Genomic DNA, 16,784 nt, shown 5'->3' on the forward strand with positions numbered 1-16,784 from the left:
GTCATTACTGCTCAGCACTGATCCTTCCTTGCCACTACAAAATATCAAAGAACGAGTGCTGAATGTGTGTGTGTGTGTGTGTGTGAGAGAGAGAGAGAGAGAGAGAGAGAGAGAGAGGATCTTGGAACCTGGATCTACTGGTATAGTGCACTGAACAAGAAGACCAGCGTGTGAAACGCTAAGGAGAGAAAAACACAGGAGCGTGAAGTAAAGAACACAGGTTAGAAACAGCAAAGCCAGCATTTCAGAAGCCATTTTCTTCCACGAGACTCTGTAGCTCTGGTCTTCTGGCCTCTCTGGCGGCCGCTCGTTCTGAGCGATGCCGGGGACCAAATGGATCCCATCTCAGACAAGCTGGCAGCAGCCGTTCTGCACAGAGCACGGGGCCGACTCCCCCGGGGCTCTAGCTGGTGGTGTGCAGAACGGAATCATCTGGAGATGCCACCTCTCTCTTTTCTCAGCTGCAGCAAAGCACTGAATTCAGACGCGAGGACGCGGTGTCAGCCCGGACTCTACCTGGGGAGTTTTCATTTGAATCCAGGATCTGAGATCCACTCTTCCAGGGCAGCGGCACTGCTGTTCAGAGCAGCCTCACCCTCCCGTCTGGAGAAGGCACCGGCTGACTGTGGGACAGGGCTCCCCGCCAAGGCTCTGGCTTTACACTCAAACACATCAGGGCAGCTGGGTTTTTTTTTCTCTCCTTTTCTGTTTTAAGAAATTACAAAAAAAAAAAAAAAAAAAAAATCTAGGGAGTGCAGAAGAATGGAAATAGCCCCAGCCTGGGAGTCAGGAGTCCTGAGTGCTTTGCCTCAGCAGCATTGACCTTGGGTGATCTATTGAGTCTATAGTCCGACCTGCTTCCACCTACTGTGATGCCACACTTGCTCCTCACGGATAACGAGAAGGTTAAAGAAGACTGTGTGTGACAGTGCTTTGGAAACAGCGGCTCCTATGTACGCGTAAGGCAGCACTGTCAACAATAATAATGGAGTGCCCGTCTCTGAGAATGACTATAACTATTTTTTTTTTACTAATCACCTTCAATCAAAAACACTGTATTAAAAAAAGAGAAAATATCTCATTGAATCTGTCCTATCAACTTTTAACTGTCAGCTTCACATGAAAGAAAATAGGTATTTTCCCCAGCCCATATTTCAAAAAGGAGAAAACATTTGCTATCATTAAATAAGAGTTTATACCTCTATTATTATATCGCCATACTGATTATATGCCTGTTATAGAATCAGTGGATGATTTTGGGGGGAAAACTTTATTAATACCAATTTTTACTCTACCCGTGACACCTGCTATTTGCTGAGTTCTGACCATGGGAAGTGGAGAAGAGGTAGCACTTTGTTCAGCCCAACTTTTCAAGTCAACTGGTTTTACTTCCTTGAGAGAACTAAAGCTCAGAGAGGTTAATTCACTGCCTAGGATAACAGTTCACTGGCAGAGCTCGGGATTTGAATCCAGATCACTCTCAGTCTAAAATTTGTGTTTTTCTTTTGAAATAATACTCTCTCTGAGCTATGTGACAGCTATCATCAGTAAACTGCAACATTCATTTTAAGGTGTTTTTTTTTTTAATGTTTACTTTTGAGACAGAGAGAGAGAGAGAGAGAGAGACAGAGCATGAGCAGGGGAGGGGCAGAGAGAGAGGGAGACACAGAATCTGAAGCAGCCTCCAGGCCTGAGCTGTTAGCACAGAGCCCGACGCAGGGCCTGAACCCACAAACTGTGAGATCACGACCTGAGCCGAAGTTGGACGCTTAACCAACTGCCACCCAGGTGCCCCTGCAACATTCATTTTAGATCATTAAATTAGATGAACAAGTAATTTACATTTTGGAAAGCAAAATTTTTCTGATTTTAATAGATTTATTGATATCCAAAAAGTTTTCAGGAAATGACTTTTGAGGTTCTGACATCCCACCGACAGTCAAGGTACAACCTGTATTTATGTCACCACACTGACCATGGCTTCAAATGATCCACAAGAGGGAGGGTTGGGAATTCGCTGCTGCAGAAAATCAAAAACGGGCTTGTGGGGGAGGGCTGTTTTCTTTAAATGTTTACTTTGATAATGGTCTCTGTGTTAAATTACACATTCAGTACAAGTGTTTTAATACCTATTTTCACTCTCCATCTATGACAGTGGTCCCCAAACTGGGCCACACATCAGATCACATAGAAAGTTTTTTTAAATGCAAATTTCAGGGTCCCTGCCTAGACCTATCGAGTCTGGCGATATTTCTATTTATGAAATTCCCCTCAGGCATTTCTGATTTAGCTGGTTCTTTGAATCCCTGATCTGTTGTGATTTATGACCTTTCAGAGTTGATTTTTTTTTTTAATTCTAACATTAGATAGTCATACCATTTAAATCACTTGGCTTTTTTTCAATGGCGCTAACTCATAAAAACTATAGTTACTGAAAACCGCAACTTTCTGTAATTATGGCTCAATGGGTTGAAAATGGAAAACATACACATATAAAATTTGGGAGAAAAAAAAATCCTAACTGCCATCTATTTCCCATGTTGAGACCTCATGTTGCAACCCTGTCCCAAAGTGAATTTGATGTCTGAGCCGTAAAGATCTAAGAGCTCCTCGTGGGAGGGCTATAACAGCCCTCGCAGGCCATTAGAATCACCTCTCACAGCCCCCAGCCACTTCGCTAAAGACCTCCAGAACCTCTGAGAACTCCTTGAACAAACTATCAGTAATCCACTGTTTTCTAACATGAGCATCCATAAGAGGTATTTTTCCGTTATTGCTGTCAACAAAAAATTTGTTTAATAATAAACATAGATTGTTATTTTTCCCATATGTTCAACAACTCATTCAGAGCCGTAAATAGAAAACAAGAATGTTACTCACAATATATAAATAGAGGGGTAGCGTGACATGGCCGAGAGCACAGTTTGGTTATTAGAAAACTGCATTAACACGTGATTGCAAATATCTGCAAACTGCTCCTAAAAATAAAGAGGGTAAAAGTCACCAACTAGCTAAAAAGCCAACCAACCAATAAAACCGTTCAGGGACAATTTAGTGTAAAATTCATCCTAACAAAAATCTTTAGCGTCTTACACTTTTAACATTGGTTCTAGAAAAGTGAAGCAAACTTTATTGTTCTCTTACATTATTTCCTTTCTGGAAAGCATATTTCTAGGTGGGGCTTTTAAAAATTATTATCCCATAGGGGCGCCTGGGTGGCGCAGTCGGTTAAGCGTCCGACTTCAGCCAGGTCACGATCTCGCGGTCTGTGAGTTCGAGCCTCGCGTCAGGCTCTGGGCTGATGGCTCAGAGCCTGGAGCCTGTTTCCGATTCTGTGTCTCCCTCTCTCTCTGCCCCTCCCCCGTTCATGCTCTGTCTCGCTCTGTCCCAAAAATAAATAAACGTTAAAAAAAAAATTAAAAAAAAAATTATTATCCCATCAACCCCCTAGCACAGTTCTTTCTTATCTCTGGACAAGGAGTGTAGCGATGGAGAAGTTTAAATGAAGTACGGTATGCCTTTATCACTGCTGCATTGATTTTAACCTAGGAAACCAAACCAACTTTTAGTGGCCAGTTGAAAAATTGGCCAATTAAAAAGTTCATGTTCTCTCATCCAACCTTTTAGGCAGGGAAGGTTAGATCTAGACACAGTTGAACTGGACCGAGAAACAGCAGGTCCATATGAACACTACATACAGGCTAGTGACGGAATGTGGGAACATGATGTTGAATCAGAGCAAATACAGTCCCAGATAATCCCCAGTTTTTGAGAATGTATGTACTCGATCAACTTGAAAGTCAGGCTCTAATCAAGGTTTTTCTTTCCTCCTGTCCTTTTTTCAGATGCAAGGAGGAGAAATCAAAGATTAGGAGTCAGTTTTCCATAGGTTTACCCCCTTCCTGTTATAACATTCACTGTTTGGAATGATGAGCAATGACAGTGAGAATTATTGTTTTTTCTTGAGAAAACTTTCATAGGAATAAAAATTTAATCCGTTCCCTGTAATTAGGTTTCTATAATGTGCTCGCATGTTTTTGTATGGTTTTAGGAAGAGAGGATACACATGGATATTATTTTTTTTAAGCAAAACAAAACAGGCAATCTAATGAACTTTCACAGGCCAGCATCGATTTACGCAAGTAACACAAAGGGTCTTGTGTATGGTAAGTTTTGCTCAAATGACACTTACTGGTGATTTTTTAAAGTTTTATTCTAAAGAAATCTTTGTCCTGTGTTGTCTTCCTTTAACAGCCCACTTTTCCTGTAGGTCCCGCAATAGGGACAAATACGGCGATTAGCTTTGCTCCTTACTTAGCACCTGTAACCCCTGGAGTTGGGTTAGTCCCAACGGAAATTCTACCCACCACACCCGTTATTGTTCCCGGAAGTCCACCCGTCACTGTCCCGGGCTCAACTGCAACTCAGAAACTTCTCAGGACTGACAAACTGGAGGTACTTCATTATATTTGTGGTTTGAGATGCATCTGGGGTACAAGTGTACTTCTGTGTAAGTGAATGCTTATAAGATATTAATTCAGTCTTGCAAAACAGCCATGCGCACGCACACACACACACATTCATCTAAAAGCCATGCATTCGTTAATTCTGTGGTTTCAATTTAAAGCAGAGTTATAAAGGAAATTAGTCTGTAGGGAAAGAATTAGTTTAGCACAAACAAAATTCAGCTGTTTGGAATGTGTGTTCAGGGGCAAAATATTTAACAACCAGTGGAACACTGAATCAATCACTGTGTAGGCCATAGAGATGGCTCCTGAAGGCCTCCAGCTGTGCTGGCATTAACCTTTCATGGCTCCTGGAAAGGTCTGAGAATGGCCAAATCAGAAGAATTTGAAACACCTGGGGACAGGGGTAGGGGTAAGTGGAACTATGACTATTGACCATTTGGTATGATCACATTTCAATATTTTAAGAGCTAATATGGTTATATTGGAACGTTCCAGAATATCAGCCCTGGTTGTACTGTTGGTAAACAGGGGAACTGGAAGCTGGGTGTATTAAGTATTGATTGAGATATTTTCTTTAACTTAAGTTCAAGTGTTCGGTAAAAGTCAAGAAAACACGTTCATATAATTATAGAAGATGATTCTTAAGTCTTGAGTCAAGCCAACCCTTACTGGGTAAAATTTCTCCTTAATCAGAGTAAGAGGATTTATCTTAGCTACTATATCCTGTGATATTTAATAGAGCACTTTATGCAGTAGTGTAAAGATTCTGATAGATTTTTTAAAGAGCTCCTTTAATTCCATTACCTATTTAAGTTGTTAGGTGATACATGTATGGTTAGGATGTACACGGTGCTTTACGTTGGATCATTGGAAGATGTTCTTTCAATGTGCATTTGCTTAAATATTTACCCAATCAATCTTGAGGGCAATACAATGTTGCTGCCTGGTATCAGCTTCACTCTGGAGCATATGAATCCCAAAACGAAAAGACTAAAGACCCTAACACTGCTGTTTTGATCTAGCCTGCCCCTGTGAATATAGAACAGACCTTTCATGGTCTAGAAAAGTGTTTGGGGCTCCACCTGCTGGACCCATGGAGTGTTCAGTTCGTGACTGTGTGGTTTAGAAAACAAATTAAATCAGCCGAGTTGGGAACAAATTGTCCTCCCCAACAGGACTGGTAGACAAAGACATAGAAAAATAATTTACAATGACTTTAGCAGGTCTTCATGCAGTTCATTTCAAGCCAGGAATGAAGCCGGCTTGTCCTGCACACGGCGACCCTTGGTAAATGCTTGACGGCTGGTCTGTACCTCTGATGTGGTCTCAGACTGGAGGATTCCATTTAGAGAGGAAGGCTTACTCAGAATTGATGGGAACATCTTAGTAGTTTTTATTTGTACATTTTATGAACTAAAGATCAGAATATTGGCTTATATCCAAAGCAGGAGGAAATGATGAGCAATCTTGCGACTTCTCTGTTTACCCTTCACACCCTCTTGGCCACTGGTCGGTGAAACTGTATTTCCCAAGTAAGTTTGACTGTCACAAAGCTTGACTGTCACATCAGTGACCCTTCATATAACGTCACTGATGGCCGAGATGCCAACCACCGCTTACTGGCTTTGGAATTAGAGCCTAAAAGGAAAATAACTTACAGTTTTACTCGTAGTTCTGTCCTGCTGATGATATTTATAAACCTAAGTGTTATGTCTATAGGTCAGTCATGTCATCTTATATTATCAATATTCAGGGCAGAATCAAGAATGCGCTTTAAATTCTAAAGAAAATTTTCTTTATACAATAAACTCTTGATGCATCAGAATTCTTAGGTGATGGAGCATTTAGGGTAACTAAGGATTAAGGACCAAAAAAGCAATAGCAACAACACATGAGTACTTGGAACTCTCTTCCTCCTTCCCTCCACTTATTTCTTCCCCCTTCTTCCCATATTTCTCTCCTTTTTGTCTTTTCTTTGTTTTTTATCTTCTTCCGGTGCCATCAAAAATAATAATAGAGTGATCTTAAATGCAAGTTTCAACATCTCAGCCTCGATTGTTCTGACTTATGATTATAAGCGTAAGTTATCTTTTTAGAGCCCGGGCGTCCTAGGGGAAAACAGGAGTATTCAGATTCACCCCACCCACTTGCCATCCTCGGAGAAGGAACAAGCTTGTTTCCCCCAATCCCTTCTGGAGTTGTACAGCTGTGACTTGGTGGCTTGACCTGTGAGGGAACTATCCCTCCGAGCAAAAACAAAAAAACCAAAAAACAAAAAAACAACCAAAAAACTATGGCATCCCAGGGTTGTCAGAGTAGGAAAAGATTTGGATGTGCTTACAGATGTCCAAATTAATATACTATATGTCATTAAATACATATATTATGTCCTAATTATTAGAGATGTATATACACTAGCCCAGGGACAAATGGAGGCTTTGTTGATTTTTGTTATTTTAGCGAAAACTGCGCATTTTGACTTATTTTCTCAACAGAGTCCCACCCCAGCAAAGAGGGCGAAGCAAAACTCAAATTAGTTTGTCAGGGACTCTGGTTACTTGAGCTCTGCACAACAAATTTCTAGTGAAATGGCACGAAAGCCCCCATTAAAAGAAAGGAAAAGCATTTATTCCTTTTTTGTTTTTTTCAACCTAAATGGCTGCGCTCGCAGAGGTAGTTCCCGGCGGCCATCAGCCTCTCTTCTGCATCGTCTGCTTCTCCCCCCTGTGTCCTAGGTATGCAGGGAGTTCCAGCGAGGAAACTGTGCCCGGGGAGAGACCGACTGCCGCTTTGCACACCCCGCAGACAGCACCATGATCGACACAAACGACAACACCGTAACCGTTTGTATGGATTACATAAAGGGGCGTTGCATGAGGGAGAAATGCAAATATTTTCACCCTCCTGCACACTTGCAGGCCAAAATCAAAGCTGCGCAGCACCAAGCCAACCAAGCGGCGGTGGCCGCCCAGGCAGCCGCGGCCGCGGCCACAGTCATGGTAAGTGGGGCGCGCCCGCCGCGCACCTTCCTCCGCCCCGGAGCCCTGGGCGCCGGGCGGCGCTTTCCCCGCGGGATTCAGACGCTCTCCCAAACGATCGGGACCTAGGGAAGGCTGCTATTCCTGCTGCTCCGCTGCCTAAGTTCTGTTGTTGTTTCCCCCCCGTTTTGTTTTGTTTTGTTTTGTTTCCCCCTCCTTCCCTCCTTCAGCACAATAAGTAAATCCCTCGGGCGCAGGGAACCCCGGCGAGGCGTCAGCGCCCCGCCCCGGGGCCCGTCCTGCTGTGAGTCCGGCCTGCGCTGGCCTGGACTCCTCCTGGGAGCGGGCTCCGTGGCCGGCGCCGGCGGGAAGGTGGGCTCCAGAGCTTAGCGGTGGGAAATGCGGCTGAGCGCTGCGCGGCCCTGGGGGCGGGGAGGCTAGCAACAGGTGACCGGTGACGGGCTCTTCCTACTCCTGTTCCCCCCGCCCCACCCCGTCCTTCAAACTATCCCACCCCCCTCCCCCGTAAATGCAATTGTCTGCAGAGCATCCAGTCACGAAACAGATGAAAATGGAGCTGCACTGACTGGTGCTTTAAAAGGGGGTGGGGGGGGGGGGTGGGGGCGGGTAACACAGCCTGGAGTCCCTGAGTCACTGTACTGTCCCTTAGAGACCAGCTGTCTCTGCCACCTCCTCCTGCTCCTCCTCTCCACTCTTCCTCCTCACCATCATCATCATCATCATCATCATGGCTGGGGAGCTGTTACAGCTCCAGACTCTCAGGCCCCACCCCAGACCTTTGGGATCAGAATTCTAATTCTAAAATATGCTCAGGAGGGGTTGTATCCACATTAACAGTTGGCAAGCACCTGCCTGGAACACTGGTTCTCAAACGTGGCTATGTTTTGGAATTACCTGAGGGGTCTTAAAAGATTTCAACACTGGTCCTTTCCCCCAAAGTTTCTTATTTAATTTGTCTGGGTGTGGCCTGGGCGGTAGCCGTTTTTTTTTTTTTTTTTTTTTTTTTTTTTTTTTTTTTTTTTGAAACTCTCATGGGATTCTCCTGTGCAGCATGAGAACCATCACACTAGGCTGTAGAAATTTCTAGTTAATTTGTTTTAACATGAGGTCTCCGGCTTATCAGAAGCTCACTTTAATATATGATAGACACTGCGCATTCACTCATTCATTGAGAACATTTAAGTTTTTTTTAACGTTTATTTATTTTTGAGAGAGAGAGACAGAGCACAGGCAGAGGAGGGACAGAGAAAGAGAGAGGGAGACACAGAAGCAGGCTCCAGGCTCTGAGCTGTCAGCACAGACAGAGCCCGAGGTCCACGAACCGCGATATCGTGACCTGAGCCGAAGTCCGACGCTTAACCAACTGAGCCACCCAGGCGCCCCCAAAACATTTATTGAGACCTGCCATGCAGCAGACACTTGCTGGGAGCATACACACATTAAGCGGGCTTCCTTACCCTCAAGGAGCTTGGAGTTTAGTGAGAGCAGCATTCCTTTCCGTGATGATGGAAATGCATAATGGGTCCCAGCAGGGAACGAAAGACTCGGTGGCCAGTGCTCTCTCGGAAGAGACAGACGGGGCTTCAGAGATGAAAGGTATACTTTAATAAAACAGTATTCTAACTAGCGACTGCCACCTCACACTTGGATAACTGATCAAAATGCAAGCGTAGCTGTTACACGTAAAAAGCTCCTATTATTCAACATTCTTCCCACAAATGTTTTTAAAGGCCTGGCCCTGTGAGTGCCGGGGATACAGAGAGAAGAGCACAGAGCCTGCCCTCACGTGATGACCGCGTAGGGCGCGGTGCGTGGTCACAGAGACCCTTCCGATCGGATCCTGTTCCCAAGAGGCTTGAGCACTGGTCCTCCGTCTCCCACGGTTTCTCCTCAGAGTCTCTGAGGCTTTGGTGCTTTTGCCTCACATCTTCTTAGTCTTATGTCCCCGGACAGAACAGTGATTTTTCTGAATGTGTGAGTTTCTATATATATATGCACAGGTGTATGCAACCACAAGAGAGAGAGTCTGTCGTACAATATAGAGAAATTCTCCCTCTCTTTTGTTCTAGTAAAAGAGCAGTTTGCAAAACTGATTGTAATTGGGAACCGAATGGGGGTGGGCGTGGGGAGGAGAGTAAACTGGTTACTTAATGCTGATGGAAAAGGAACTCTTCTAGTGAGCAAGTGAGGTCTTTTCTACCTTTCTCCTATGTGGAATCTGTCTTCCCATCCTCTTAGTGAAGATCTCATCCTATAAGAAGTGAAAGCCTGGGTGGCTCAGACAGTTAAGCATCCGACTCTTGATTTCAGCTCAGGTCATGACCTCATGGTTTGTGGGATCGAGCCCCACTTAGGGCTTGGGATGGCAGTGCGAAGCCTGCCTGGGATTCTCTCTCTCCCAATCTCTCTCTTTCTGCCCCCTCCTGTCTCTCAAAAATAAATAAAAAACTTAAAAAAAAAAAAAAAAGAAGTAAAACTGTTTTCGTTGCAATCATTGTTTTAGGCCGGCCCCAATTTATCCTAACCGGTGTATTGACAGTTAGGCCCAAAGAACACATTTTTTCCTCTGAGGACTGCAGTTGCAGGAGACAAAAAGCCAACCGAAGTAGCTGAAATAAAAACTTTGGACTGTGTGCGGTGCCCTCCAAAGGGAGTAGAAGTAAAACAAAGATCAGGATGCCTGCATCCAGAAACTAGAAAAACAGTAGGTCTCTCTTTTTTTCTCTTTTCTGCCTCTCTTGGTGTATCAACTCTGTTTTCTAAGACCAAGTTCTCCAATGCAACATTGACCACGGCCAGACACCTATAGGGATACATTCTTATGTCTTTCGACAAGAGAGAAAACAGTATCTACTACAGCAGTTCTAATTAGAAAAACTAAAAAAGCAATGAAAGGTCATTTTGGGGGCTGTCTTCATGGTTAGAGTACGCGTGTGCTATGATTGGCTCAGCCTGGGTCACAACAGCCATCTCTGGCCACTGGGGTAGGCGACGAGGTTCTGGGAATATGAAAAAATTAGTCCCTCTATCTCAAATACCTGTTGATACAACAAGCCACTGGTAGTAATAGTGACCTTAGGGCTAAGCCCTGAATTTATCTGAGCCTTGATTGTATCTGGCTGTTTATTAGAAGCAGCAATTGTAATGTCCTCTATCTATCTATCTATCTATCTATACTTCAGTCACTGAGGGAACAATGCAGCCACTCTATGTCAATGGTAGGTGACTTGGGTTGGTGGGGATAAGAGAAGAAATAGGCATTTACACAAACACGTCCTTCCTCAGCTTGATATTTTAAAGTCAAGACTCCTTCTCTGTGTGCACTTCCGCGTGCCCTTCTGCGCATTTTCACATCACACTTACCAAGATGCATAGAGGTATTGCAGTGGATGTCAGTATATGTAGTTACCGTATTTTCCCAGATAGTTATACTGTACCCAAATTTGGAGTTCTGATATTTCAGGGGATCTTGCAACATCGTCAAAGACAAGCCAAAGGAATGTAGTTTCAGAAGAAAAGCCAGCTTCTTTCTGACAATGACATGAAAATTATTGAGTCTGTCATGTCTTTTTAGTTGAAGTGAGAGGCTCATGTGAACCCACTGAGATGCAGTTGGGTAAAGTCAAAGTATTCTTACTCTAGGAACAAGATTGCCCAACACACGGGAAAAAAAACCCTCTTATTTTATTTCCTTACTTAAAAGAACAAATGAGAGTGATGACTGCAGTCAGAAGATCTTAATATTCCATTCACCTGGGCTCCATATCTGAACACAAAGAATTTCTGTAATGCAATTTGTATTATTGTCCAGGGATTTCCCCTTCTTTTGATTAATTGGACCCTGAAACACATTTAAAGCTTTGATTCCAGAAAAGGAGACATTTATTTCCTTTAGAGCCTTATTCTTTCATAATACGTCTTAAAACGTGGGCCTCATCCTCACCAGAATTTTTTTAAATGTGAAAACAAGGCAGACAGAGCGTCTCTCTGGTAATTTTCACACAAAGGGTATGTGATCTTTAAGCAAGCCGTCTTTCTTCACAATCCAACAACATGGGGCTACATGGGAGAGTCCTGTTTTGTGAAAGGAAACGGGGCCAGCTGCCGTCAGCTAGATAAGCTTCAACCGTCCAAGAAAACATGTATAGGCACTTTGAATTCCATCCTATTTGTCTACATCCCTTTCTTCCACAAGAAGGCAGCAGCTCTGATTATTGTCACTGGGGTTTTCTGACTCCTCAGAGTTGGTCTTCACCCACAATGCCTGGCACGGGCCCTTGGTTTGCATGCCTTGACTCGCGGTTGAGTTGTTCTTTGATCCAGAGAAGGAAATATCTGGCTGGATGTACACAAACCTGCAGGTGGTCCAGAAAGGGCAGAGGGTCCAAAACGTTGTTGAGGCCAGCAGGAATGGATGCCAAGTGTCCGGCACATAGTAGAGGCCCAAATAAAGAACTTCTTTCTCTGCTTAGGTACCTAAGGAAGCTTCTAAGACCAGCCATGTTTGGTGATCTCTAAAGTCTAGTCTAAGCCTGAAGACCTTTCAATGTAGGTAAACATATGACAGCAGTCAAGTCATTCTTCTACCGCAGAGTATCTCTGTGTTACAAAGCCATACTATAACGTGGTTATTAATCCATACGGATTTTTTTAAGCTTTATTCTACGCATGTGCTTCAAAGCATGAGGTATGCAAGATACTAATATGTATGCCCAACCTTTGAAAACTTACTGTTTCCTTGGCAAGACATGATATGGGGCACCTGGGTGGCTCAGTCGGTTAAGCGTCTGACTTTTGACTTTGGCTCAGGTCACGGTCTCACGGTTCGTGAGTTGGAACCCCACATCGGGCTCTGCGCTGACAGTGCAGAGCCTGTCTGGGAGATGTTTTATTTATTTATAAATAAATATAAACTTTAAAAAAAAGGAAAAGACACAATATTTGTGTCTAGGAAAGATAACTCACAGTATGCAGTGGGAGAAAAGGAGATGCTGGCCAGCTCAGTTTAGAGCTCTCAGTGTCCTCACATTCCTAGGTTCTTCTGATTTCTGTGGACATGAACTTTCATCAGTCTAAGATCAGAAAAAAAAGAGCATTAACCTTCCAGGTGAGGATCCTAGGGAGACATGTTTACTATTTCTTCTTCTACTTGGAGACGTCATTGAATGATGCTTTGTTCAATCAAAATTTCATTCATAAATGCCATCCTTTGGAGACATGATCACTCTTCCAGTTAGCATAGCAGACAAAATCAACCCAACAGTAGACCTGCTTTGGAACTCCCAAGGACTGGAAAAGGGAAGAGAAGAACTGAGTCCAGAACGTTGAGACCAAACTGATTCTGAGTTTGTGTTCTCGGTGCACGTTGTGAGAACGGGCTGTGCAGCCTTATACAGTTAGCACAGACGAATTTAAGCTTAAAGAAATGCATTATCAAGCAGTGTCAAGACTCTGCAGCAACCGAAGATCTTAAATAATGTGGTGTCATGGAAGTTACATAATGGGGAACTTCCGTCTGAAGAAAGAATATCCAGTACAAAGAAGGTTTCTCATTGTGAGGCTCTCTGGGTTTTAAAAATGTTGTAATTCTACTTCCAGAACACTCATTTTATATTATTTGATGGCCTCTATTAAGACTGCCTTCCCAAACATTTCTCTGTTGGACATTCTGAATCTCTTCTCTGCCTTCAATCCTTTCCTCACCCACTTTCTGTCTACCTTGCCCGTCTTTACCTCCTGGCACCTCTATACTTTTGATCTCGAATCATCAAATGATGATGAAAAGACCTCTATCTGCAGAGGAAAATGTCATTAACTGTTTCCCATTTTGAGAGTTTAGTAGTACCTCATATTATTGCAAATGCCATGGTTCCAGCTCAGAACTTTAGAATATCACGTTTTGTATTGATTACACAAACCTTAGGGATTTACCTATTGTGCTACCCATTGAAAAAGGGGTATTTCATTTTTTATTTGCATTGGAGCTACTCCTTTTATTTTATTTTTATTTTCACAGAATTCCATCATAGAATTTTCCATTTTTTACAGCAATGATCCAGGAATAGGAACATTTTTTCACCGTGGTCTAAATCGATCAATATTTGTTATTATTTCAGCTGCTTAAATGAGACAGTCTGCCCCCAAATATGGTTATAAGTTAAAAATATAATTTTACATCTAATATTTCAAGCAGTCCTTGGCTATTTTTTTTTTTTAGCTGTTTGCTCTTTTTAGCTGTTGTAACTTGTTCTAGCCACGAGTTCCACTTCTAATTAACTGGGTTGGTCACTGATTATAGCTGAAATTACAAATAGAATTATTAAATAGAGATTATTCTGATACCTGAGAACACTAAATACCTTTTTAAAGGGTATTTTCTTAGCATAATCCGGTAAGTTGTTTGAGATAAATTGAATTATAATTTCAAATGTAGTGGAAAACACAGAATGGATGATAAGTTAGTCATTAGAAACAGTACAATGGGATGAGAGTGGGAAATTTGAGAAACTTACTATTCAAATTCAAAACTTGTTAAGTTTGGAACCTTTTTTCGTGTTGCCAGATCCATGCTAGCAGAGTGAAGAGAAGAATTGAGACAATTATCCACATGATTCAGACAAAAAATTAAGATCCAAACCCAAACAGTTTTGCCCAAATAATCTTGTGTTTGAATATTTTTTTGCCTGAATTTTTTGTCTCAGTTTGCCACTTCATTTTGTTAGGCTAGATCTTCATTAACAATTATTTTTCTGAACGTTAAAGACAATATCTTTTTTTCACTTGGATCTTCCACTTAGTACATTGGTTATTTTACGTTTGAAAACTAACTTATCAGAAGTTCATCAATCCTATGGCCCTTGAAAGTTTTGCATTTTTTTTCTGAAGCAATATAAAAAATGCTTATGGTGTGTATGCAAGCTGCTGTTTTAATTAACTTTCCTGAATTTCAAACATCTATATTTTACTCTCTTATATGCTTTTAACTAAGGTATAGTAGATGCATTTTTGCTTCAATACTAATTTAAGGTGTAATATTCATTTCTTTAGAGAACATTTTTGTTGTTGTGCATGCCTAGTGTTTTGTACGTTGTATATTGCATTCAGAATATTTTTTTCCTTCTCACCTATCCACAATGCAATGCCGTTCCCATGATGCACCTCTGCTTGCTGTTTACCTGTATGTTAATTCGCTTGAATCCCATTGGCCCACTGCCATCATGTGCTCGCTGCCTGTTATTAAAAGACTCAGTCGACTGCCAAAGCAATGAAGCGACCTCTCGAAGCATCTGTAGACCTGGTACTTTGACCTTTCACCTTTCGCTTTGCATGTAGCTTTTCAGAGAACCATCTGAGATTTGTATTACTTGTAAAAATTGGTTGCAAATGATCATTATTATTAATTAATGGAAAAAAAATAAGGTGTTTAGCCATCTCATTTTCATACGTAATATGTGAAATAAATTAATCCTAACAAATTTTAATACCTTTTCCAAAAGAGTGAAGCAAATTTAAATTACTTGCCTCGGAAAAATGCGCATTATAATTCTTATTAACCTTTAAATCCAAGAAATTGCCGTTTAGTTAATGAAGAGAATAGGTATTAATAATAACACAAATGCTTCTTTCCCCCCTTAGAATAGTTTAACTCGTTTTAAAAGCTGAAGTCATTTTTTATTTTTTTATTATTATTATTTATTTATTTATTTATTTATTTATTTTGGTGTTGCTTGATAGTTTTTCTTTTCCTTAGTTGAGATGCTACCGTTTTGGGTTACAGAAATCATGCTTCCGCTCTCAATAACAAATTCTCACTCCATTCGACATTGCCGCTGTTTAAATTAAGGTGCATGGCAGAGGCATCTCCTTAGCTGTCATTTTGAAAGAGAATGTTGGACTTGATGATCTCTGTGGACACGGAAGGTGTGGTTACTTTGAGTTATACATGTCCTATCCGATTCTTTCCTCATAGGCCTTTCCCCCCGGTGCTCTTCATCCTTTACCAAAGAGACAAGCACTTGAAAAAAACAACGGTGCCAGCACGGTGTTCAATCCCAGCGTGCTGCACTACCAGCAGGCTCTCACCAGCGCCCAGCTGCAGCAACACACGGCGTTTATTCCAACAGGTACGTGCCCTGACAGCTCCAAGTCCCGTGTCCGTGTGCCCTTCCGGTCATGTGCTTTCTCCTCATCCCTCAAAGCTGTTCGGTGGCATCTAGTTTGCTTGTAAAGGTACAGTCAGTACAGCCTTAAGCTCATCATTGTCCTAGCTAGCTAGATACGTTTACTTTGCTTGGATGATAGCAAAAGACTGTCAGGTTTCTAAAGCCAAATATTTTAGAGAGTTGAGTGACAGACTGAACCCATGAGACGCAAAGAGTGGTCAGTTAGGCCTCTTGGTTTCTTGTATCTGCACATGCTGTGTAAAATTGTTTATGTCAGTAGGGCCTTTTTTTGTGTGACAGTTCAGATTTGTCATTAACCCTGAATGACCTAAAAATAGCAATTCCAGTAAATACTAACCTTTTTTTTTCCCTATTCCTATTCAGAGCACTAAACAAAAAACCAAGGCTGTTCAAATTAAAGCGATCTTTTCTCATATTTTACATCCATTCTCTCTCTTTCTCCATCGCTCTCAGCTTCACCAAGTGCACAAATAGATAGGGCTCTTACTCGCAGTTTCTGAGCCAATGCCTGATAGTCTTAGCTGCTCAGGTCCATTAACTGTATCATTCCACTAAAAGATGAATTCTATTAATCACAAATCTCGAAGTTAAAAGGATTCTTAGTGATCTCCTCATCCAGTCGATCGTTTTACAGATGAGAAAACTGAGGCCCCCTAAATGTGAGGTGACTTCCCAAGGTGGCACAGCTAATGAGACAAGGACCCAGCACCTAGTTTCCCCGTGACCGGTCCGACGTACCGGGACATGACACCACCCGGCTTCTGTATGTGGAGTCACAGAGTTCTCCCTTACAGTTCAGCAGACATAAAACATCAGATAAAAGTGAAGAAGCAGAAGTGCAAAGCATGTCAACCCTCCTCCCTTTTGTACCCACCTCCCTGACCCCAGACCCACACACACCATATACGAACACAAAGTCATCATATATTGACCATGGTATTGACTTTTTAGTCTGTGTTAGAAGCGGGGATAATGTCCTCAAGATAAATAAAGTTTCCTCCTACTGTTTAAAAAAAAAAAAAGCGAAGAAGAAGAATCAGAGAGTAACTTAGGCTTTTGTGAGAAGATGGTCCACTGAGTTCTTAGTTCGGAAGTCAAAACTTTTCATCCCATGATAGTGACTGGAAGGTAAA

At 42.2% G+C, this 16,784-nt stretch overlaps 1 protein-coding gene across 4 annotated transcripts in view; it reads left to right on the top strand.

Moving 5' to 3' along the window:
• MBNL2 (muscleblind like splicing regulator 2) overlaps positions 1 to 16,784 on the top strand; it is a 159,280-nt gene that overhangs the window by 108,531 nt on the left and 33,965 nt on the right. For 2 of the 4 annotated variants that reach the window (XM_047871674.1, XM_047871667.1), the window contains exons 4-7: positions 4,255 to 4,455; positions 7,205 to 7,468; positions 14,712 to 14,765; positions 15,438 to 15,591. In XM_047871674.1, coding sequence (XP_047727630.1) covers positions 4,255 to 4,455; positions 7,205 to 7,468; positions 14,712 to 14,765; positions 15,438 to 15,591 — 673 coding nt within the window. The remainder of the gene's footprint in view (positions 1 to 4,254; positions 4,456 to 7,204; positions 7,469 to 14,711; positions 14,766 to 15,437; positions 15,592 to 16,784) is intronic. The other 2 variants (XM_047871691.1, XM_047871684.1) reach the window with 1 other exon arrangement.

Source organism: Prionailurus viverrinus, chromosome A1, assembly GCF_022837055.1.
Source record: "Prionailurus viverrinus isolate Anna chromosome A1, UM_Priviv_1.0, whole genome shotgun sequence".
NCBI lineage: Eukaryota > Metazoa > Chordata > Mammalia > Carnivora > Felidae > Prionailurus > Prionailurus viverrinus.